This window comes from Propithecus coquereli, unplaced genomic scaffold (assembly GCF_000956105.1).
Source record: "Propithecus coquereli isolate 6110/MARCELLA unplaced genomic scaffold, Pcoq_1.0 Scaffold563, whole genome shotgun sequence".
Taxonomy (NCBI): Eukaryota; Metazoa; Chordata; class Mammalia; order Primates; family Indriidae; genus Propithecus; species Propithecus coquereli.
Genome location: NW_012151541.1, coordinates 276129 through 301374, shown reverse-complemented (window position 1 = coordinate 301374; position 25246 = coordinate 276129). Strand labels below are relative to the sequence as shown.

General features: G+C 37.7%; 1 protein-coding gene across 1 annotated transcript in view; it reads right to left on the bottom strand.

Moving 5' to 3' along the window:
- Positions 1–14398: 14398 nt before the first annotated feature.
- FAM72A (family with sequence similarity 72, member A) overlaps positions 14399–25246 on the bottom strand; it is a 12574-nt gene continuing 1726 nt past the window's right edge. Inside the window, exons 2-4 of the mRNA XM_012657866.1 lie at positions 23625–23702; positions 20555–20679; positions 14399–14493 (exon numbers count right to left, since the gene is read on the bottom strand). Coding sequence (XP_012513320.1) covers positions 14399–14493; positions 20555–20679; positions 23625–23702 — 298 coding nt within the window. The remainder of the gene's footprint in view (positions 14494–20554; positions 20680–23624; positions 23703–25246) is intronic.

The window sequence follows — 25246 nt, the reverse complement described above, 5'->3', positions numbered from 1 at the left end:
GGGCATGGTGGCACATGCCTGTAGTTCCAGCTACTTGGGAGGCTGAGGCAGGAGGATCGCTTGAGCCCAGGAGTTTAAGGTTGCTGAGCTAGGCTGATGCCACAGCACTCTAGCCCAGGCAACAGAGTGAGACTCTGTCTCAAAAAAAAAAAAAAAATGATAAGAGGAGTTAGCAGATTGGCAAACATAAAAAAAGTGAATAACCTCTGCTGGCGTTCTCACATACAGGTGGTGGGAGTATAATTTGCTGTGTGGAGGGCAATTTGACAGTATCTATAAAATTTTATAGTGTACAAAGCCTTCAATTCAGTAATTTCACTTCTAGGAATTTATCCCACAGATATTTCTGATGTGCTCAAAGATGTAGGTATAAAGATTTTGCTGTAGCATTATTTGTAAGAGCAAAAAAATCAGAAACTTAGATGTCTATGAAAAATATTGGTTAAACAAGTTAATGAGCTAGAGTACATTCATATAGTGGAATGCCATTAAAGACCGATTTCCATGATGTATTGCTAAGGGGGAAAAGACGCAGAAACATATGTAGGTAATTTCATTTGATAATGTACAGAAATTAGTGACACAGGTTGCATCTAGGGAGGAAATTAGGAAACAGTCTTTTATTATACACCCTTATCTTTCATTGTATATCTTTTTAAACACTTTTATATCATTCGTGTGTATTATGTATTTAAAAATTAAAATCTCCATAGCCACAATAATGATGCAAGAAAACTATAGAGATAATAGCTTACATTCATTACATTTTGCTGTATGTCAAGTACTGATTTTCTAAACACTTTGCACGTATTATCTGATTAGATTCAACTACAACCTTGTAAGGTACATACTGTTATCATCCCCATTTCACGGTGGTAAAATTGTGGTAGAGAGAAGCTGACTATCTCACCCCAGGATTTACACCTAGTCAGTGGCAGAGCTAAGATTTGAACCCAGGCAGCTTGGTTCCAGAGGCCACACTCTTACCCACCATCCTGTACTGCTCCCATATAATCTCAGACCTCCATAATGAACTTTTAATTATAATGTAGCCAATATGAAACTCAGATGAACTAAGATGTACAAGAAATATCTCACTTCTTCATTTTCTTTTAATTAACTTAAATCTGACTCTGAGTCCCCATCCAGCTTGACTGGCCGAAATTAGAATCTTAGTCATCATTGGGACTCCCCGTCTCTAAGGGTTGTGCAAGTTCCTGGGGTCTTACATGGCACCAAATCCTGGCAGAGTCCCTGCCAGTTGTCAGCCCACATCGGTTACCACAGAGATGTCCACTGGCCCAGTCCAACACCCTCCTGCCACACCCACTCTCACCTGTCAGCTGCAAACTTCTTTATATTCTTGGGAAATTTTCTCCTTCCCTTTTCTTGCTGCCTTCAAAGACACCGATAATACTCTCTTCAATGAGTTTGGGTTTTATCTAAAAACAGCAAGATCATTGTGCAAAGTATCTCTAAGGTTAGAAATTACTACAGGCCTATCTAATGTGCTTAGATTGGAAGGGAAGAGAAAATATAGAAATTAGACAAAGAAATTAATATTTCAATAGATTATCCTGCCATAGAGTCATGGCCATGAAAAAAAACAGAGTAATTTTGGATTTGGAACTTACCTCCTTGCTTAAATTTCCCTCTGTAAGTATTTGGACTTGTGTGTTGGGGAATGGTGGTTGCAATAAAGAAACTGTCTTCCATTCATAGCAGCTTTGGACTGAGGCACAGAACAGTTAACACCTGCAGTTTGAATGCAAAGACAGACAGAGTACACTATGCATAAGGGACAAAGAACTGACAGGGAAATAGGACAGTCTCCCTTGACAGCTTAAAAGTCCTCAAATAAGAATCAGCCAAGCCCCTGGCCCCCGCTCAGCTAACCAACATGTAAGTGCAGAAAGGAAGACAAGATTAGAATCCAAGAAAGGAAGTGTTAGAATCCAAGGGCCTGAAATAAAAAAAGAATATATTTCAACAGAAACCAGGTTGATACCAGAACATTGGGATGGCTATAGCAGGCAGAAAAAAGGAGATGTATGATCTTAGAATAGGAGAATAAGATCTTTCAACTACAGGAGCTTGGGTAAGAGGTCTGCCCCAAATTCCATCTGCCACCAATGAAAGCAGAAAGGAAATATGTAATGAGAGCCAAGCCATGGGGAAACAGTCCAAGATGGGTGTGCCTCCTGTGTATTTAGTTATTATGTCCAGCTCAGCAAATCTGAGTTTCTTTATTCCTTGAGCTACTGTCCATTTTAATGAGTGGGGAACATTTGATCTCGAGCAGTTTCAGAAACTCGATTTTCTCCCATCCTTTGTCTAGGTTTCATAGAGGAAAAATAGCTGCAACACTGGTCTACATGTGCTTGTGAGCACCCTTGGTTGGCTAATTCCTGGTCCTTTGCTCCATCTAGTGGAGTTCCAGACTAGAGAGGCTCTGGAAAAGAGATCAGTGATGAGAAGGGTACTTTGGTGATAAATCTGGACTTACCAGTCAATTTCTGCACTATTGTCAGTTTCTTTACTGACAAATACACTGTTCTACCCCAACCTGTCCTTATTTGAATTGATTGAACTCTTTCATTTATTTGCATTAAAGCCGAATGTGTAGCTGTGAGTCAGCAGAAACTAATGCATCCTTTTCTCTCTTAGTATATAAATAACACTATATATAACACCATATCAGCACAGGAAAGTATATTCTACTCATAATTATATCCTCTTATGGCCAATCTCAATCAAACCTCAACAGGGTCATTCAACTAAATAATGACCTACCTACTTAACACTTTGGGGACTCATTAGAGAAATAATTGTTTAAAGAGTTATCAGACTCTTTTTTTAAAAAGTTTCACATTCAATTATAAAAACAGATGAAATAACATTGGAAAGCATGGCAAAGCTAAGAATTTCAGGTACAAAGGGATTCAAAGCTGACTCTTACACAAAATCCATATGTGAATACAAAGTTAGTATCAGTGTAGGTTTAGGCCATTAGAGTATACAATAGAAATTCAACAACCTATAGCCTTCCATGCCCTTCACCAGCCTAGAAAACAATCAAATCATTATTCTTTATTCCTTATCTATATTTGGTACTTAATTTTTGTTACGAGTAGAATTGTGTCCCCTAAGTATTCATATGTTGAAGTCCTAACCCGTGGTCCTTCAGAAGGTTACCTTATTTGAAGACAGAGTCTTTACAGATGTAATCAAGTTAAAATGAGGTCATGAGGGTGAGTTCTAATCAAATATGACTGGTGTCCTTATAAAAGGGGACATTTGGAGACAGACATGCAAAAAGGAAGAACATCAGATGAAGATGAAGATGAAGATGACCCTCCACAAACTAAGGAGAAAGGCCTGAAACAGATTCTTTCCTCACAGCCCTCAGAGAGCACCAACCCTGCCAATATCTTGGTCTCGGACTTCCAGCCTCCAGAACCGTGAGACAACAAATTTCTGTTGTTTAAGCCACCCAGTTGGTAGTTCTTTGTTGTGGCAGCTCTAGTGAACTAATACTGTTGCCTCTGGCAACTGAATAAGAAGCTGTCTGGGAAAATGAAATGAATCCATCAAATGCTAGAATTGGAAGGGATCTCAGAAAACTTATTGCTCAACTCCCTTGTTTTGAAATAAATGTCCAAGGTCACACAGCAAGTTGGTGACTTAGTCACCCTTTTAGCTCAACTTTCAGTTCATCAATGTTCTATCACGGAATAGTCTGGCAACTATTTCAAAGGCGGTGGCAAAATCAGCCAATGATGGCGATTAGATCCAAAATTTTAGGAAAGAGCAATATACAAGCATAGGTCCCTCCTAAATATTTGCTAATGGAAGTGTGTGCTAAATAGGAGAACTAATTGCTGGCTGGATTCCAGCCAAAAGATTGATACCCAGAGGAACAGCTAGATGGGTAACTTGACCTCTGGTTGGGCCTATGGGATTCATTACCCCCCAAGACAAGACTTGGTTGTGGTGAGGATCTGGCTCTGGTTGGAAGGCTGTCCCATCCCACTGAGGCTGATTCACCAGAGCAACTTAATCATGTATGGGTCAGAAGTCTCGGGTTCCTGGGAGCAGGGTGGGGGCTAAGGAAAACACAGTCTGAGTAATGCTTCCTACTGGGTGTGGAGACTTGTTATAATAGTAAGCAGGCTGCTGATTAAAGTACATGACACAAGTAATTGCTAGAGATCCTAAACCAGCTATCGCCTAGGATTACAAAGATCTATCTAACATCAGACAGAAAGCCCAGTTTCAGCTCTGTAACAAAGGCCTTTGAAAAGTCTCCAGGAGTAATTGGCACTTAATCAATGCAATCATTATTACAGCACGTGGCTTCTGCAGCTTCAGGCCCCCTTGCAACCACTGAACTGCAAAAGGCGAAAATACATCTGTATGATTTTACCACCAACAACATTTGATTTACAGTCCAAGACTAGGTAGAGTGAAAATATTTTTACATTTATATATTTGGGAAATACAGGTTCACTGTCAATAAGAATTCAGTCTTGTATTATGACAGTATAAACAGTGATGGGCATTTTCCCTTTACAGAGGCCCAATCAACATTAATTTTGATGGATAGGAAAGGAAAATCGACATCAGTATTGGCTTTTCACCTAATCTTCTCCTAAACCCTCTGTGAAACATATACAACTATTATGTACCCATAATAATTTAAAAAAATAAAATAAACCCTCTGTGAAATCTTGGGAGGAGTATAACTGTTCGTCACTTGCTGAGATATGGAAGGAGCACATGCTGCTTATAATTAAGGAAAAAGAAGTATTGACTTCGCTCTGGGTTTTGTTTCATGAAATGTTACCAATGGGCATCAAACTGGGTGTTTGAAGGAAAATGTACCTCTCTTGGAGAGTAGATACTATTTTCAGGTCTATACTGTCTCGCCTTTTCGCAGCGGGAGTTTGCAGTTAACTTTCACCAATCTGTTAAAAGCAATGAGAGAAAAAATAAAAGGCCCAGGTTCCCCTCTCAGCATCTTAAAGTCTTTCATGCATGATGGATGAGAGGAAGTGGGGAGAAAGAAAAAAGTATCCTGGAATTTAAGGACCCATAAAGTGTTTTCTTAGATGATGGTTGTCTGTTTCAGTGTTTTTCAGAGGAGACTCCCAAATTACCTACTTTGGAATAACCTGCATTGTTGACAATGCAGATTGCCAGGCCTTCAAATTAAATCTGCCTTAGAATTGACGGGTCTAGGACCCTGGAATCTACAGTGTTAGCGAGTGTCTCCAGGGATTCCTGTATACACTAAAATGGATTCTACTTAGCTATTTTCCCTACGTCTAAACATTGCTGTCCCCCACTATCTCTATCTCTTCTCTATCAACGCTTCTCCTTTGTTGACCAAATCAAGTCTCACATCTTTATATGCAGATGGCTCTCAGCTTTATATCTGTAGCCCATACTTCTTCCCTAAAACCGTAGAATCCTATATACAACTGTCTGATTGATGTCTAATAGGCATATTCGAAAACAAAATCTTTAATTTTCTCTCCAAACTTGTCCTTCGTTATTTCAGTAAATAGCACCACAATCCCCTACCAGACCATGAAGTCATTCTGGACTCCATTCTTGGCATCCTCCTCATTTTCTCTCTTACTCATTTCCAATCCATCTAAGTCCTGTCAGTTCTACTTTCAAAGTATGTCCTAGATCTTCCTCTCTTCCTTGGGCTATTGCAGTGCCTCCTCTCTGGTCTCACAGCTTGCTTGCTGTGTCAGCTGGAGTTTAGTTGCAGATAACAGAAGCTATTCTAGCTATTTGAAGCAGAAAGGAATTTGAGATAGTTGTGGTAGATTGACACTATGTTACAAGTCCTTCCCATTTCACACACCTTTTTGCAATGTGACTTTATCACAATTCGGGTAAAGAGATGGAGTCTATTTTTCCCTCCCCTTGAATCTGGGCCAACTCTCTTATTAACTTTGACCAAGAGAATAAGGCAGAAGTAATGTTGTGTGACTTCCAGACCTAGCCTTAAGAGGCCCTGCAGCTCCTGTTTTCACCCTCTTAGAAGGCAGCCATCGTATAAAGAAGCTCAGGCTAGATTACTGAATGATGAGAGACCATAGAGAGAGAGAGAGAGAAAGAAAGAGAGAGAGAGAGAGAGAGAGAGTGATCAGATTTTAAGGCACCCCTACAAAAATCCCAGTCATGTCAGTGAGACCATCTAGGACCTCTCAACTTAGGGCAGCTGACAGCTAAATACGACCACACTTCTGAGACCAGGTGGGACCAGCAGAATTGCCCAATCAAACTAAGTTTTGAAAGTGTTCATTACACAGCCACAGATAACTGATATGTCAGTGAATTTAGGGATTGCAAAACCACTTGAGGGCTAGAGGTGCAGGCTCTAAGCACAGCCTCCAGGAATGGCTCCCAGAATAATACTGTAGAACTGGCCTGCTAGAAGAACTGTTACTTCTGCCATAATCTAGAAGCTAAGGATCAAGGAGCCATCAACCACTTTCTAGCTCCAGAAATACACCTCCTTAGTCACGATCTTGTTATCAAAATCACAAGGGGGTTTCAGCCTAGGTCCAGCCACTCGTTGCACAAAAATCCAATTATTGAGACAATGAGGATTGCCAAGGAAGAAAGGAACTTTTAAAATAAGACCTCTTATCAGGAGAACGGGAGAAGCTATCTCAAATCCATCTTCTCCACTAACAGAGAATCGGGTTTTTTAAAGAGAGGAAATTGACAAGCTTCTGAGCTGTGGGGCAAGTTGTGTTGAAATTCTCACACCTGTAATCCTAGCACCCTGGGAAGCAAAGGCGGGAGAATTGCTTGAGCTCAGGAGTTTGAGACCAGCCTGAGGAAGAGTAAGACCAGCCTGAGCAAGAGCGAGACCCTGTCTCTACTAACAATAAAAAAGTTAGCCCCCAGCTACTCTGGAGGCTGAGGGAGGAGGATCGCTTGAGCTCAGGAGTTTGAAGTTGCAGTGAGCTACGATGATGCCACTGCACTCTAACCGGGCAACAGAGAGAGACTCTGTCTCAAAAAAAAAAAAGAAAAAAGAAAAAAAAATTAACAAGGGTCCAGTGCAATAGGCAGGTTACAGAGGATGGTGAGTCCTGGCATCAGAAAGATTGGCCAGGGGCTTTCAAAATCTCAACTGCTCTGTCTTGCTGAAAATCCACCATTTCTGGGAAACAACTCAAAAAGTCAAGTATTATAGTTAGTTAAGGGAGAAGATTATAAAAAATATATAGAGGGGGGTCATTGAAATTTGTTCACAGAGCCAGTGACAATTTGAGCACCAGGAAGTCACTTACAAAAAGTCACAAGTCTGCAATCAAGACTTGTGTGAGTGCACATAACTAGGAAAAAGCAAATTATGTCTGAACCCCTAGATGCAAGGGAGTCTGGGAAATGTAACTTTTAGCTTTTTAGCCTATGCATCGAGGAAAGGCATAGAAGAAAGGGTTTTTAAAAATGTTTTGTTCACTATACAATACCTAAAATAGTGTCCACACAAAAGATATGCTCATTAAATATTTGTTAAATGATTGAACTAAAGTTTGATGAAGGGAAGGCATAATTTAGAAATGATTGTCTCTTATTAGCCCAGAGTATGAAGTTCTATATGCCTAGAACCCTGTGTTACTGTCATTCCCTTTTATGAGTATATTCTGGAATATCAAGAAAGATTTAGGATTCAAGATTTCTTTTTTCTGCCTGGTCTTTGCCATCTTTATTATCCCTGTACAGCCATCCCAACTCAAACATTCTGAGTCTGTTTGGTTATTTTTTTTGGAATAAATTTTCATTAGAAAAGATGAGAGGGAGGATGTGGAGAAGTTCTTGAAGGGCAAGCTCTTCAATCATTCCCGTTTCCTATGGCTTTGGCCACCATCTCTCTTTGAGGGCTTGTTCTTCAGGATACTGACAGCTTGATTTCTCTGGGTAATGTCACACAAAGGAAATTAGCTCAGTATGTCTTCTACCGAATTCCATCTGTAGCTCAATGTTTTAAGGTATTTGTGAACAAGACTACAGAGCAATTTTCATAAGACAAGGCAATGTTCCAGTCTCTGAGAATATTTTCCCTAAAGAGCCATTTTTTAAATACCATGGAACAGCCTGAAAATCCACCCACGCATGAGCAATCTCCCGCAATACACAGAAAGCTTTTCAGGTGTCGCAGCCATAATAGCAGGTGGTTCCTTTGGGTAGAAAAATCATGGCAAGGATAGAGACAGAAAGCAAACTGTTTTGATATTCCGGGTACAACTTTCCCCAAGTGAATCATTCCCATATGCCTACTTTTACCACGGGCGCCTTTCCAGAGGAAGTGATCTGTGTGAACGGAAGTGTAGAGATGCATTCTGGTGGGCAAACTTCAATTGTGCCCATATTTGGCAGATTCAATTAATTGTTTGCTGTTTGTCAACCCACTCTTGTATAAGTCTCAAAATGCAAAATTTGTTACCTGTTTTTGCTTTCCTCATAATAAATACATAATCTTGTTATGAAGATTCAGTAGTGCTCATTTAAAAAAAGGCTGCTTCTGAAATTCCATATAAATAGATTTTAAATACAAGCTTAGAAGGAAGGCTGAGATTAGAGCAATTTGCAAAAGGTAGTCATTTAATTCACTTTTTATTATGAAATATTTGAGACATATAAATAGCTTTAAAAACTTACTTACTTTCTTGTGAACTTTTATTGTTTGTAAGATGAAAGTCTGGACTAGCGAAAAAAGACTTTGTTTCCAGATAGAAGAACAACAAAATTGGAAATTAAGAGTTTTGCATAGTTTTTTTTCCTTTCTCCATAATTTATAAGACTAGCATTCTTATTGTTTACAGGTAAACCGAGTCTCCGTTACTGAAAAGGGAGATGTTGTTCCCATCTCAATTTAAAACAAAAATCAGCTCAGTGCGGTGGGTCATGCCTACAATCCCAGTGCTTCAGGAGGCTGAGGAGGGAGGATCCTTGAGAACAAGTTCAAGACCAGCCTGGGCAACACAGTGAGACCTCCCCCCATCTCTTAAATTTTTTTTAAAGTAAAATAAAACAAAAATCAACCAAGGTCTAATAGGGAAAGAGGTGTACAGGAAGATTGCTAATGGAAAACATGACTTTGTTAGAATGGAGGATAACTACATTGGAAAATAAAAAGGAAGCACAGCCATTAAGCTAATTAATTCTGGTCCCTCCAAATCTTAGAGTGGCATCATCTACTAGCCCTGTGACCGTGGACAAGTCCTTTAACCTCTCTATGCCTCAGTTTCCTGATCTGTATCGTGAGGATAACAATAGGATCCATCTGTCAGGGGTTACATGAAAAGCACTTAGAACAATGCCTGGTACACAGTAAACAGTCAATGTTAACTTTCCTCCTTACCCTCAACTAGAAGGTCAGCTCCACCTGACAGCAGAAATTTTGCCTTTTTTAATCCTGTATCCCCAGCATCTATTTTGTCCATACAGTAGGCATTCAATAAATATTTGTTGAATGGATTAATGAATGAAAATAATTGGGCTTTAGGTTGAATGTCAAAGAAAATTAATCCTAAGTGAAGTAAAATAGACCTTAATTTAGGGTCACTTAAGGAGGTGGGAAAAAACCCTAAACTAAGATGAGAAGATCCAGATTAAGGTTTAGGTACTTCTAACTCTCTGAGTATTGTGACTGAGATTTTCTTTCTTAATTTGTAAAATGGGAATGATAGCTCCCAAAATTATTCTGAGGATCAACGTGTATGTTAAAACTCTCAGTAAACTATAAAGGGATAAACAAAAACATGATATTGTTATTAATAATTTCTATCTCCATAAATTTGTCCATTGGATGACAATAAAGTGATTCTTTGAGAGTGTTGGAAGAAAGAATCTTTAGCTTAAGATGTAAGTACTAAAAATATTCAACCCCAGAGGTACCACAGACATAGACTAATTTTTTCCATCTGTGCAGTTTAGGGTAGATTTGGCATACGCTCAATACCAGGCAAGAAAGAAACTATGGTTTAGGCTGCTTTTAAAGTTAAAAAAAAAAAGGCAGAAAAGGAAACTTTTCTTTTATAAGCATGAATATTAAAATAGGGAAAGCCTTCATCGAGTAATTTACCACTGAAGCATGACTATTTGATCCATATTCTCATTTGCCTTCCCTCACTCCTTATTTGTGTTCTGATTAGTTTTCTAGATTATGGCTTTTATGTCTTGGTCACTTCCTCCTTACCAAAGGAAGCCACATAGCTTATTCTTAATAAGCCAATGTGACTCAGAGGTCAAAAGAGCAGTTCCCTATAGGGCAATCTCCCTAAATTACTCATATTTAAAGACCTGGTTTTCAGAGCCATCGATTATTCAAAATATTATGGCTTTTAGATTAGGCCCCGCCCAAGATGCCTCACCAAAGCTGGAGTTTGAGGTTGAGAAACTGGGTTGAGGAAAAAGATAAAATAGCAGAGAAAGCTATGGTGGGTGAGCTGATGACTCATTGCCTTTTCCTTGAACTTTAGGAATGGCAAGATGGAAAAGGGAAAAAAGTGTCAAAATGCAGACCAGAGGTTCCATGAAAGACAAGAAACCCAGGGAACTTAAAGAACTACATGGGTTCTTAGGGTAAAGACAACAAACAATTTCCATGGTCAAGTTGTTAAGTGCATCAAAGAAAGGATGTTTGGAAAACTAAAGTTGATTACACTTTATCATCAGAGCTATCGTCCTAAATCTGATCATTTTATTCTCCTGCTTAAAAACTTCAATAACTGCACATCGCCACTGGATCAAGTCTAAATTTATAATGGCATAGAATATTCTTCCTAACCATGATCTTAACCTTCCTTGTTTGCGTCATCTTCTAATTAATTCTCATTACATATCTTGGGAGGTATGGGGGACCACTTATAGTTTCCCAAATAAGAAGATACTTTTAAACCCCCATCCACTTGCTTACACTATTCTCTCTGCCCAAAACTCTCATCTGAGTTGGCAAACTCCTGTCCATCAAAGCCTGAGCAAGTATCATTTCTTCTCAGTAGCTTTCTCAACTCCCACTCTCTCTTATTACTCAGAATGATTATTCTTTCATCTATGGAGTCACAGCACTTTAAGATGATTTGTTAAATCACTTGACCCAATGAATTAGACAGACTTGTAGGATTCTATCCTTTCTCCAACTCACTGTGTACTCTCTGAAGTGTGAACATGTCATTGTGCAATTCTTGCCACACTATAGGAGAATAATTCAAGTTTATGGAATTGAATCAAATTTCAAAAGAGGACCAAAGCATAGATGGATTTTCTAGGCCAAGGAATTATGCTAGAACTAGAAAATGTATACTAAATTCACATATGTGATTCTGATTTGGTCTTACCAGAGTGTATATAATTTGCTTTTATTAAAAAATAGTAAAAGTGCCTGTAAGCCTAGCACTTTGGGGGACCAAGGTGGGAGGACTGTTTCAGGTCAGGAGATTGAGACCAGCCTGAGCAAGACACCGTCTCTACAAAAAATAGGAAAATTAGCCGGGCGTGGTGGCACATGCCTGTAGTCCCAGCTACTCGGGAGGCTGAGGCAGGATTGTTTGAGCCTAGGAGTTTGAGGTTGCAGTGAGCTATGATGATGCCACTGAATGTTGGCTGGGGCAACAGAGCAAGACCCTGTCTCAAAAAAAACACCAAACCAAACAAAAAAAAAACAGTATCATGGGCCGGGCGCGGTGGCTCACGCCTGTAATCCCAGCACTCTGGGAGGCCGAGGCGGGTGGATCGCTCAAGGTCAGGAGTTCAAGACCAGCCTGAGCAAGAGCAAGACCCCGTCTCTACTAAAAATAGGAAGAAATTATTTGGACAACTAAAAATCTATATAGAAAAAAAAAAAATTAGCCGGGCATGGCGGCCATGTCTGTAGTCCCAGCTACTTGGGAGGCTGAGGCAGTAGGATTGCTTGAGCCCAGGAGTTTGAGGTTGCTGTGAGCTAGGCTGATGCCATGGCACTCTACTCTGGGCAATGGAGTGAGACTCTGTCTCAAAAAAAAAAAAAAAAAAATCATGAATATATTTCTCTAGATAAAACTTCATTAATTCATTTTCTACTTAAAATTGGCTTTCCCATAACCCAGTTAGCTAAAGGTAGCTGAGTAACTTGAAATATTCTCCAGCTGGAGCGGGATCACGTTTGGGGTTTGCTTCAATCAGCACACCTCGTCTTGCTTTTGCTCTTCAAAGAGCCCCTCAGTCAACCATAGCCTTTGAAGGCATGAGCTGAACGGAAACCAGATTAACTCTATTGAATTTTAAACTTGCCACATTCCTTACTCTAGCATTAAACTTTTCTTCTCTAATTGAATAAGTTAACCGAAGAAGTATATAGATTTTTTCGTCTTATCCATTGTGCTCACCTTGTTCCAGAAAGAATTTAAGAGATATTAAAAAAAATCTGAAAACGAATTGTTCCTCAATCATTCCTTTGGTTCTTTTGATGGCTTTCTGTTAGTGTTGATGGTCAGAGTGAAAGACTTTTGGAAAAGTTTTCCAGGTGGGAGTAACAGCTTTTCCTGAAGCACCTTTTATCTTGGTTTACAGCAAATGGTTGTTTCAATGCCCTCAGGTCATTTGTACCCTAAGACCCAGTATGAGTTTGTTCAACCTTCAATCAGTCACTTCTGTCCTCACCTAGGGTACAAAACAATGTAGTTAGTTATACAGCATGTATCCTGGCTAAGTAAGATCATAAATAATTCATGTCTGGAGGTGGTCAGGGGTATAGCATTAAGATTAGGAGTGGGAGCTCTGGAGTCAATCTGTCTGCTGAGTTTGAATGTGGCCACACTTCTGACCAGTTATGTGACTTTAGACAAGTTACTTCACATCTCTATGTCTAACCAGTCTTATCAGTAAAAAAAGGAATAATGGTACCTACCTCTGGGTTTGCTGTATGGAATGAGTTAAATGCATAAAGCACTTAGAACAGTGTCTGGCACATAGTAAGCATTCAATAAACATTAGCCTTATATTAATAATTCTATACTTTATATACTATCACTCTATATTTTTAGATAAGTGGGTATAATAAAAAATTAAAGGAAAGAGGGTCATTTTTAGAACAAACTTTATTTATAAAACTTCAACTCAGTCTGCTTAAGTATCACTATTAACAAAATACCCTACAACTGAGTTTGCTGTATGGAATGAGTTAAATGCATAAAGCACTTAGAACAGTGTCTGGCACATAGTAAGCATTCAATAAACATTAGCCTTATATTAATAATTCTATACTTTATATACTATCACTCTATATTTTTAGATAAGTGGGTATAATAAAAATTAAAGGAAAGAGGGTCATTTTTAGAACAAACTTTATTTATAAAACTTCAACTCAGTCTGCTTTAGTATCACTATTAACAAAATACCCTACAACTGAGATATTAAAAGAGATACATTTATTTTAGCTTTACATAAAAATAGAACCCAATATTATCCCAGTTTCCTATTCCTGAGTGGCTCTGAATGCAGCTCTAAAAAAACAAAACAAAACAAGAGAAAATAGCTCTTTATAATGTACAATGGCTTAAGCAAATCACTTTGGTTTTTTTTCTATTTAAGGGTTGGGGCTGAGACTACTCATCTAAAATTTGCTTTTTACATAGAAAGCCCTAGAGAACAGGATAACTTAAAGACAGAGTTTGAGTTTATCTGGCTTTCATAATACAATATCCATAATGGCTTTAGAAGAATGTAAATAAATAACATTGATAGACAGTATAGATTGATAAATTTTCTGACAAACCCATTTATCTAAGATCATTCTGAGGAATCAAGAGGATTCCTCCATATATTTTGAAGTTTTAATTTATTGTATTTGCTGATTCACAAAGTCTTGCTCCATATTAGAGCAGTTATTGCCAATATAACATATGAGAGTCAGTACCCATGGAAACCAAACAGCCCATTTTTTTAAATCCCTTGTTAACATTCAGTTGATACATGCCTGATATATATGTGGTTGATATATGTGTGGGTACTAATACCCTTTGTTCAAGAATGTAAAATTAATAGTATCTGGCATCAAGTTGTAAGAAAAACTCCCCCAGATTGGGAGGTAGCTGAGTGACAATGTGAAAGAATTTTTTCCTAGCTGAATTTAGAAATATACCTATACTAGGCAAAAGGGTAGGGGAAAGGGAGAAGTATAAGTAGAAGAAAAGAACAATTCCATTGGCTTAAATTAAACTGAGGTAATCAATTTGAGATAGCAAATAAATAAATCAGCAAATGCCCAATTTTCATTTTCCAAAGAAAGAAATCACTGGCAGACCATTACTAACAATTTTAAAGTTGATCCATTAATATATTTTTAAATAGAAAAGTTTGAATATTACATGTATCACAATTCCATTCATCTAATACACTCCTCTGATGAGATATCTACCAGATCTTCATCTGTACTCTCTTCTATCTCTGGCAAGTTGCCCCAAAGTAGGATGTTTACACCTGAAAATAACAGGTCAAAAAATTCTTTAGTGCTCACTACTGTTACAACTCAGACCATGATATATGAAACTTCATATGTTAACATTCTTATATAAAACATAGTGTTAGCAGTAAAGAGAATAGCCATTAAAGAATGTATCGCAAATAATATTATCCATCCAGGACCTAAACAAACATTCTTTAAACCCTTTTAAGCAAGGACTTGACTTCTAGAATCTTAGAACTCAAAAAGATCTGAGGAATCCATTTACTCAAACCCTGCCTCCACTTACATTATGTCATTATCACTGTACACTGATAATTTTCTAATCTCTTTTAATGATCTCTAAGAATGAAGATCTCACAAGATCCTTTTAGATTAAGTGCCTGTTTGGAGGGTGCAGGGAAAAGTCTTGAATAAGTGTCATCTCTTCAATAAGCATAGAAGTAGCTGGTGCCGTTTTTCTCATTAAAAAAAGCAAAGTTTTAGCGCCAGTTATAATATGAACTGCAATCCTTGATATAGGTGGGTTTCAGTCTAGAGATTGTCAAGGCAGAGCTGTAAACTAAACTTTAGGATCGAGTTGTAGCAGTCAATATAATAAACAAAACAACAATCTAAAATCTCATTGAGAAAGAATAGTCAGATTTCATACTGAAAAATACAGAACAAGTATATAGTAAATAACCAAACACACCTTAGAGGATAATGATTTGATTTATTCTGGCCATGTACTATATTATAAGTTAAAAGCACTAAATTGAAGAAAATTGACCTCTAGGATAGCCAATGAACTTCAACAAGAAAAGCAAATCTCAAGCTGTCCAGTTGTCCGGGTGGGCACAAAGAAGACTCGACAATTCTGGATACCCACTCCATACACACTGAGATAGCAGCCGCATGGTGGAAAGAAATAAGCCAGGGTTTGGTGATTTGGTTTGAATCTGGTTTCCACCACTACAAGTACATCATGGATTGTTTTACTACGAATGCATGCAACCATAGACAACATATATTATTACCTTGTGTATTTAAAATTTTTATAGAATGGTATGATACTACATGTTTTTTCCTAATTTTCTTTTCTCACTTATTATGTTTTTGAGGTTTATCTATGTTGATATATGGAGATTTAGCTAATTTATTTTTATTTCTTTAGAGTATTCCATTGTGTGAATTTAAGAAAAATTATGAAGATATTGCAAATACAGCCCTTCCTCTAGCTGTCCCTTTTGCATAGGTGCCCAAGGAGACATGCACAAGGAGGCGCAGTGGGACATTGTTGTAATAGTTGAAATAATCAACTGTTTATCTTGGCTAAAAGAGAGATACTGGAATCTAATTAGGCAAAAAGTTAGCATTTATTGATACTACATTTGATACTGGTGAGGATATGCACGTCTATCGTATTCTCTGTATTGTTTTTGTGTTTGAATTGCTTATAATAAAAAACACTCCCCACGCCCCCAAGAATGAATGGTGTGCTGCTTCTGGTAATATGACATGGAAGAGCTGATGGGATTGTAAGGAAGTGCTAGGCCAAAATCTAAGTGAAAATTAGAACCTACATACGTACATGGACAGATGAAGCCAATTTGCCTTCGAGGGCATTTGCCAATTCCAGGAATTGGGCTGAAATTTCCCAAGGTTCCTCAGGAAAGCTCTAAGAAATCAGGTCTCTATGTGAACGCTAGCCTAGAACACAGACCTCCTGGGATCCTTTTCAGTCTAAACCTTCTAGAATTTTATAACACTTGTGTATGTATTCCTTTGACGATGCTGGTTCAGGTGATTCAAGGACAGTTCCAAGGCCATTAGAAACCTTCTTTTATACCAAGCATCTAGAAAATCTTGCTTTAAATTGCAGTATTAGGGTTACAAAGGAAAAGTTTGGTATTCTTGGAGTCAATACTCAGAGACATGAAGCAGCTCAGCACAATTGGTTCAAAGGAGGAAAAATAAACTACGAGATTGGATCTGATAGAAGCAGTACCTTCCTTTCTCTGTTAAGAAGGGAGGAAGGAAATCCTGCGATACATCTGTTTCTTATGGATTAGATTCAGTGCGAATAGAAGACTGCTGGGCTTTTATCTTTGAAAAATTGACCAATATTAAAAAGTAAATCAAAATTGAGAAATCTCCACCCTATGTTTTGAATTCTCTGAAGCAGGAAAAATAGTATCAAAGCAGAAACTTCCTTTAATGAGTCCCGTGAGCAACACAAACATAAAAATGGAGGCCTAAATTAGGAGCTTCTATCCTACTTAGGGGAGTTCATATAAATCCTTGCTTGAAAATAGCTTTCTTAACATACTACATGCTTAAATTAAGACCCCCAAATGATGGATCAAGAGCCACAGTTGAATCCTAGGTGATAAAAAAAATTAAGTCTATAAAACTCTAAGCATAATTAGAGGGTTTAAAGTTCCTAATAATCTAGCTTGCAACTCATGATCTTTTGATGTATGAAGGCAAATCATATTTTTTAAAAAAGGAATATATTTTAAGTTCCAAAGAAGACTAAAACATACATTTAGAAACCTAAGAATGTTAGTGCCAACTTATATTGTCAAGTTCCTTAAACTCAACTTGGTCTGTTGTGTAAATAGATATTAGACATTGAGAACATGTGTCCTATAACAAAATTGAACAGCTCCAGACAATATAAAAATATGTAAATATCTTTTAAGAATTGGTAGTGTATTTTCTTTTTTTTTTTTTTTTTTTTTGAGACAGAGTCTCACTCTTTTGCCCGGGCTAGAGTGAGTGCCATGGCCTCAGGCTAGCTCACAGCAACCTCACACTCCTGGGCTCAAGCGATCCTTCTGCCTCAGCCTCCCGAGTAGCTGGGACTACAGGCATTTGCCACCATGCCCGGCTAATTTTTTCTATATAGTTTTAGTTGTCCAATTAATTTCTTTCTATTTTTAGTAGAGACGGGGTCTCGCTGTTGCTCAGGCTGGTTTCGAACTCCTGAGCTCAAACAATCCGCCCGCCTCGGCCTCCCAGAGAGCTAGGATTACAGGCATGAGCCACCGCGCCCGGCCTAAGAATTGGTAGTGTATTTTCTTAATAAAGTAACTAGTGCAATCATACCTCATTTTACTGTGCTTTGCTTTATTGAGCTTTTTACAAATTGAAGGTTTGTGGTAACTGTTGAGTAAGTCTATTGGCACCATTTTTCCAACAGCATGTACTCACTTCATGTCTCTGTGTTACATTTTGGTAATTCTCATAATATTTAAAACTTTTTCATTATTATTATACCTTTTATGGTGATCTGTGATCAGTAATCTTTGATGTTATTATTGTAACAGTATTGCAGTGCCATGAATTGTACTCATATAAGATGGTGAACTTAATGGATAAATATTGTGTGTATTCCGATTGCTCCACTGACCAGCTGTCCCTCTCCTCAGGCCTCCCTATTCCCTGAGACACAATAATATTGAAATTGTTAGGCCAATTAATATCCCTACAATGATGAAAGGAAGAGTCACATGCCTCTCACTTTAAATCAATAGCTAGAAATGATTAAGCTTAGTGAGGAGGGTATGTCCAGACAGTCGGAAAGCTAGGCCTCTTGCCTCAAATAATCAAGTTGTAAATGCAAAGGAAAAGTTCTTCAAGGAAATTAAAAATGCTACTCCAGTAAACACACAAAGAAGAAAGCAAAACAGCCTTATTGTTTACATGGAGAAAGTTTTAGTGGTCCAGGTAGACGATCAAAACCAACCATGACATTTTTTAAAGCTAAAGCCAAATCTAGAGCAAGGTCCTAACTCTCTTCAATGCTATGAAGGCTAAGAGAGTCAAGGAAACTACAGAAGAAGAGTTGGAAACTAGCAGAGGTTGGTTCATGAAGTTTAAGGAAAGAAACCATCTCTATAACATAAAAGTGCAAATGAAGCAGTAAGTGCTGACATAGAAGCTGCAACAAGTTATCCAGAATATCTAGGTAAGGATATTGATGAAGGTGGCTACATTAAGCAACAGATTTTTAATGTAGACAAAAACAGCCTTCTATTGGAAGAAGATGCCATATAGGACTTTCATAGGTAGAGAGAAGTCATACCTGGCTTCAAAGTTCAAAGGACAGGCTGCCTCTCTTGTTAGGGGCTAATGCAGCTGGTGACTTTAAGTTGAAGCCAATGTTCATTTATCATTCTGAAAATCCTAGACCCCTTAAGAATTATGCTAAATGTACTCTGCCTGTGCTCTATCAATGGAACAACGGAGCCTGGATGATAGTGTCTGTTTACAACATGGTTTACTAAACATTTTAAGCCCATTGTTAAGAACTACTGCTCAGAAAAAAAGATTCCTTTCAATATATTACTGCTCTTTGACAATGTACCTGGTCACCCAAGAATTCTGGTGGAGATGTACAAGGAGATGAATGTTGTTTTCATGCCTGCTAACACAATGTCCATTCTACAGCCCATGGATCAAGGAGTAATTTAGACTTTCAAGTCTTATTACTTAAGAAATACATTTCATAAGGCTATATCTGCCACAGACTGTAATTCTTCTGATGGATCTCTGCAAAGCAAATTGAAAACCTTCTGGAAAGGCACATTTGTGATTCATGGGAGGAAGTCAAAATATCAAGATTCATGGAGTTTGAAAGAAGTTGATTCCAACACTCAGGCATGACTTTGAGGGGTTCAAGACTTTGGTGGAGGAAGTAACTGCAGATGTGGTAGAAACAGAATTAGAATTAGAAGTGGAACCCAAAGATGTGTCTCAACTGCTGCAATCTCATGATCAAACTTTAACAGATGAGGAGTTACTTCTTCTGGATGTGTGAAGAAAGTGGTTTCTTGAGATAGAATCTACCCCTGGTGAAGATGCTATGAACACTGTTGAAATGAAAACAAAGGATTTTGAATATTCCATAAACTTAGTTGATAAAGCAGTGGCAGGATTTGAGAGGAATGTCTCCAATTTTTAAAGAATTTCTACTGTGGGTAAAATGCTATCAAACAGCATTGCATGCTACAGAGAAATCTTTCATGAAAGGAAGAATCAACCAATGTGGCAAATTTCATTGTTGTCCTATTTTAAGAAATTTCCACAGACACTCCATCCTTCAGTAACCACAACCCTGATCAGTCAGCAGCCATCAATATAGAGGCAAGACCCTCCACCAGGAAAAAGATTATGATTTGTTGAAGGCTCAGGTGATCATTAGCATTTTTTTTTAAGAGACGGGGTCTAGCCTGCACCAGGCTGGAGTACAGTTGGCACGATCATAGCTCACTGGCCTCAAGCGAAGTGATCCATCCCACCTCAGCCTCCTAAGTAGCTGGGATTACAGGGATGAGTCACCATGCCTGGTTGTTTGCATTTTTTAGCAATAAAGTATTTTAAATTAAGGTATATACATTATTACAATGCTATTGCACACTTAATAGACTACAGTATATTGTAAATATAACTTTTATATGCACTGGGAAACCAAAAAATCGTATGATTCTCTTTATTGTGATATTTGCTTTATTGCAGTGGTCTAGAACTGAATCCATAATATCTCCAAGGTATGTCTGTACAACATACTAGTACCAAGTATTCCTCTTGACTAAGATTCTATCTAACTTATTAACATAGATGTCAAAATGTCTCTTTTTATCCTGAAGCATCACCAAATATAGAGGTTACCTATTCCTCCTCCCCTCAACCTTACTACCCTTGCTTGCTCTACCTTCCTTTCTTATACGAGCATGCGCGCACATACACACACATTTGACTATCAAGTCAGATTTTAATCTTCAAAAATTCTCTGGAGTCAGAATATGTATTAAGGCAGCAGTTTGGAGCAATTAAAATATTAATTTTAAAAGATCAAGAAAAATCTAGTTAAGTTTGAGGCCCTTAAATACAATGATGAATATAGAAACGACAATGAATTTTGCCTAATAATTTTCATGTGATTGGGAAAAAAGGATTAGAGTTTCACTCTAGCTGATCCAACCCAGCTAAGAAGGTCTATAAAAGGAATCCTGAAATTATCTACTGGGAGTTTCACTCAGGTATTTATATAGAAATGTTACAGGAATGTCTAAATCCATTGCTTCTTACCAGTGGAGTCCAGTCTGTTAATATCATAAACTGCCTGGCTGTGAAACATCCAGAAGTGTCCATTGTTGCAGGAAAGAAGGCAGGAAGTACATGGAACAATCACATGATAACCTACGATGTTCCCACTAAAAAAGAAAGTAAATGCTGTTATATGCCATGCAATACCTAGCCAGATAAGCATTTTTATATGCTGATATAAATAGATAGACCATATAATTTAGAACTCATTTCCTCCAAACAACCTCCATTCCTGGGATCTTTGGGATGGGAGTTACTATGATAATGGATGCAGTTCTACCATTAAGTGGGAAAGTAGTCTTTAATTGAAATAATACTAACATATTCTTGCATTTCTTTGCTAGTGTCATTTTATGCATTCTCCCTTTGGAAGCTAGCTTCTGGATGCCATCAGGTTATGATTTCTTCTGTTAAGCACTCAAATTGATGTGCTGTACAGACAAAATAAATTAAATAAACTCCGATCAGTGGGTAAAGGTTTTTGCTATCCCAGAACTGTGGTAAGTGGGGTTCTTACATGTTCTAGTTCCATGCCAGCACCTAAAAACTGTTTCAACAGATGGAGGAGTAGGAAGACAGCATGAGTCCCTGTAAACTAAACACAAGCTGGCTGCTCTAATTTTAGTTTCAGTGTTTTTGAAGGAATTCAGAAATAAAGCATATCTAAAGCCTCTAGAGAAAGTTGCAAAAGTTTTTACTGTCTTCAGTATTATCCAGCTAATTATAAGTACCTCATTCTTTCAAAAAAAATTTTTTTTTACTACCTAGTCACATATTAAATAAAGTGAACCTACAGGGAATGTTTCAGTACTTTTTTAAAAAAATGCAACATGAACTGTTTATACCTGAGTTATAAAAATTCTTATTGTGGCTTCATCTCACCCTGTGAGATGTGGGAGTCAGTCACTTTTATGAGACCCTATAAAGATTACTATAAAAGGTACCAGCCCACCTAAAATATGTCTTCTAATCATAACCTGCTTGAAAGGCAAACAAACGAAAATAAAAGTTGTTCTTGGACTAGGACTGACAGTTATTTATAAGACTACATTGCAAGAGTAAATTCTATGGCTTTAATTATCTCCTATATTCATTCATTCATCCATTCATTTACTCACTGAATTAATGTTTACTGAACATCTACTATATGCCAGGCACTGTTCTAGGTGCTAGGACTACAGCAGTGGACAAAACAAAGTCCTTGCTCTCATGGAGTGAACATTCTAGTGGGGCTACATCAGATCACTTTGCTACCTTGTTAAAACCCCTTGAATGACTTCCTATTGGCCAAAAATGAAAATAAAAAGCCCTTTCGTACCAAGATCTGGATCTACACTGTCAAAAACAATAGCCACTAGCCATGTGTGGCTAATTGTGCATTTGAAATGGGGCTGGCCTGTATTGAGACATGCTGTAAATGTGAAATGTATACCAGATCTCAAAGACTAACAACAAAAAATAGAATGTAAAATTTACATTAATAATTTATGTTGGTTGCATGTTGAAATGAGAATATTTTGGATATATTGGGTTAAATAGAATATATGATGAAAATTAATTTTACCTGTTTTGTTTTAATTTTTAAAATGTTGTTACCAGAACATTTTAAATTACATATATGACTTGCATATTTCTATTGGACAACACTGCTCTAGGTTATCTGGGTTCATCTCTAAACTATTCATACTACTCTCCCTCCATGCTCACATTTCAGCCACACTGGCCAGTGTGAACGTGTTAAGCTTCTTGCCATCGGTTCTTTGCATTTGCTATTTCCTCTTACTGTTTATGAGAAGGCTTCCCTGACCATGACAACTAAAATAGCTCTCACCTACTTTCTCAACTTCTATAATCCTCTATCATTTATTATTATTATTTCCTTAGGAGTACTTTCTACCATATTAAATATACTATTTATTTAAATATCTTATTGATTGATCATCTTCCTATTAAAACATAATGTCCAAAGGCTAGTAACTTTATCTTGTTTGGTGGCTTTGTTTCCAGTCCCTATAATAATGACTAGCATATAGTAGGTTCTCAATATAAGTATAGCTTTTTTTTTTTTTTTTTTTTGAGACAGAGTCTCACAATGTTGCCCAGGTTAGAGTGCCATGGCGTCATCCTGGCTCACAGCAACCTCAAACTCCTGGGGTCAAGCGATCCTACTGCCTCAGCCTCCCGAGCAGCTGGGACTACAGGCATGCGCCACCATGCCCGGCTAATTTTTTCTATGTATTTTTAGTTTTCCAGTTAATTTCTTTCTATTTTTAGTAGAGACGGGGTCTCGCTCTTGCTCAGGCTGGTTTTGAACTCCTGAGCTGAAACAATCCGCCCGCCTCGGCCTCCCAGAGAGCTAGGATTACAGGCGTGAGCCACCGCGCCCGGCCATAAGTATAGCTTTAATGAATAAATGAGTGAATGAAATCAACTAGTCATTAGCAAATAAGAAGAGTTTGCTAAATTAAATGATTAGGATTATAATTTATAATTCAAACCCCATTTGAATGAGAAAATCTCAACTTTTTTCTCCCTAAAATGGGAATAATAACACACATTCATCTACCTCTCATAAGATTATAGTAGTGGCTTTCATCTGTGTTGTAATTTAGTTTATTAAGCCTTTTAACATTCATAATTCATTTGATCTTCACAAAAACTTTATAAGGTAAATACAAAAGACAATTTCTATTTTATTGAGATAACAGCGGTTCAGAGGTTTAGAGGTTTAAAGAATTTACTCAAGACCACATAGAAAGTAAGGTAGAGCTACTACTGTAAATCTAAGTATTTCCCTCAAACTATATTGCCTTGTTCTGAAAATTAAAGCAGATACTTGTGAATGCACTTCGAAAATTGTAAAATCATATACAAATGTGAAGTATCACAAGATCCTTTTAAAAAATAGCTCTAAGTAACAAATGATTTTTTCAATGGTTCATTGCATGGGTTATACCAGTGCTCACTGCAGCCCACTGAACCTGTCTCTGTGCTTTGATGTTAACATCCATCTTCTAAACCCAGGGCTATCTAGAATATTGCTACAAATTACCACTTTAAACATGCGATGTCCTTCAGTTTACATTTGCAGATTTTGGTGAAATAGCATCTTCCAATGAAGTCCACTGCACTGGAGAGAGAAAAGTATAAAGGCAGTTAATTATACTTCTTAACAAATTTAATTGTGGCCAAAAAATAATATAAAATTTACCACTTACTCATATTTAAGTGTACAGTTCAGAAGTATTAAATATAATCACATTGTTGTGCGATGAATTTCCATACCTTTTTCATTTTGCAAAATTGAAGCTCTATACTTACTTATTAAATAACAACTCCCCATTTCTCCTCCCCTCAGTCCCCAGCCACTACCATTCTTCTTTCTTTTTCAGTGACTTTGACTAATTTAGATATCTCATAAAAGTGGAATACAGTATTTGTCTTTTTATGACTGGCTTATTTCACTTAGCATAAAGTCCTCAAGGTTCATCCATGTTGCAGCATGTGACAGGATTTCCTTGCTTTATAAGGCTGAATAATATTCTGTTGTATGTATATACCACACTTTGTTTATCCATTCATCTGCGGAGTTAATGGACATTTGGATTGCTTCCACCTCTTGGCCACTGTGATTAATGCTGTTATGAACATGCATATGCAAATATCTCTTCAAGTTCCTGCTTTGAATTCTTTTGTATAAATACCTAGAAGTGGCACTGCTGGATCATATGGTAATTCTGTGTTTAATTTTTTGAGGAACTACCATACAGTTTTCCATAGTGGCTATACCATTTTACATTCCTGCAGTTTGCAAGGATTCCAATTTCTCCACATCCTCATCATCAAATGTACTTTTAAATGTGATTTAGCACACGTTTCGTAAATCCAAAGAGCTGAAAGAGATTAATGCAGAACTACAGTATATTTTGTAAGAGTCAGTTAATATTTGTGAGCTCACCACAAACATCTGAGAAAACTTCTATTAAAAAAAAAATCTACTGTTCATTGATTCACACTTTAGAACTGCGGTCCCAAATCCCAGAGCTGGTTGGGTATCAGTCCCGCTGGAGCTGCGGCCCATACCCCCTAATCCCCTTACCCCACCCCCGACCCCCTCTCCTGTCCATGGAAACATTGTCTTCCATGAAACCGGTCCCTGGTGCCAGAAAGATTGGGGACCGTTGCAGTTTAACACATCGATCCATTGCTTTCATAACCTCTACAAAGAAGAATAGACAATAGAAAAAACCTGATTCTATTCTAGACTTTTGTCTAACCTATAATATTAATAGTTCACCTGAGTCTTCCTTATGACTGCCTTATTACTTACCACAGCTATTGCAAAGATGAATGAGTTAATGTTTTAAATTTGTGTACGTGCTACTAAAAAGAATTGGCTGGGTATGGTGGCTTACGCCTATAACCCCAGTACTTTGGGTGGGGGGCAGGAATGGCTTGAGGCCAGGAGTTTCAGACCAGCCTGGACAACATAACAAGATTCTGTCACTACAAACAAAATTTTAACAATCAGCTGGGTGTGACAATGTGGGCCCGTAGTCCCAGCTACTTGGGAGGCTGAGGTAGGAGGATCGCGTAAGCCCAGGAGTTTGAGGTTAAGCGAACTATGATCAGCCTACTGTATTAAATATACTATTTATTTAAATATCTTATTGA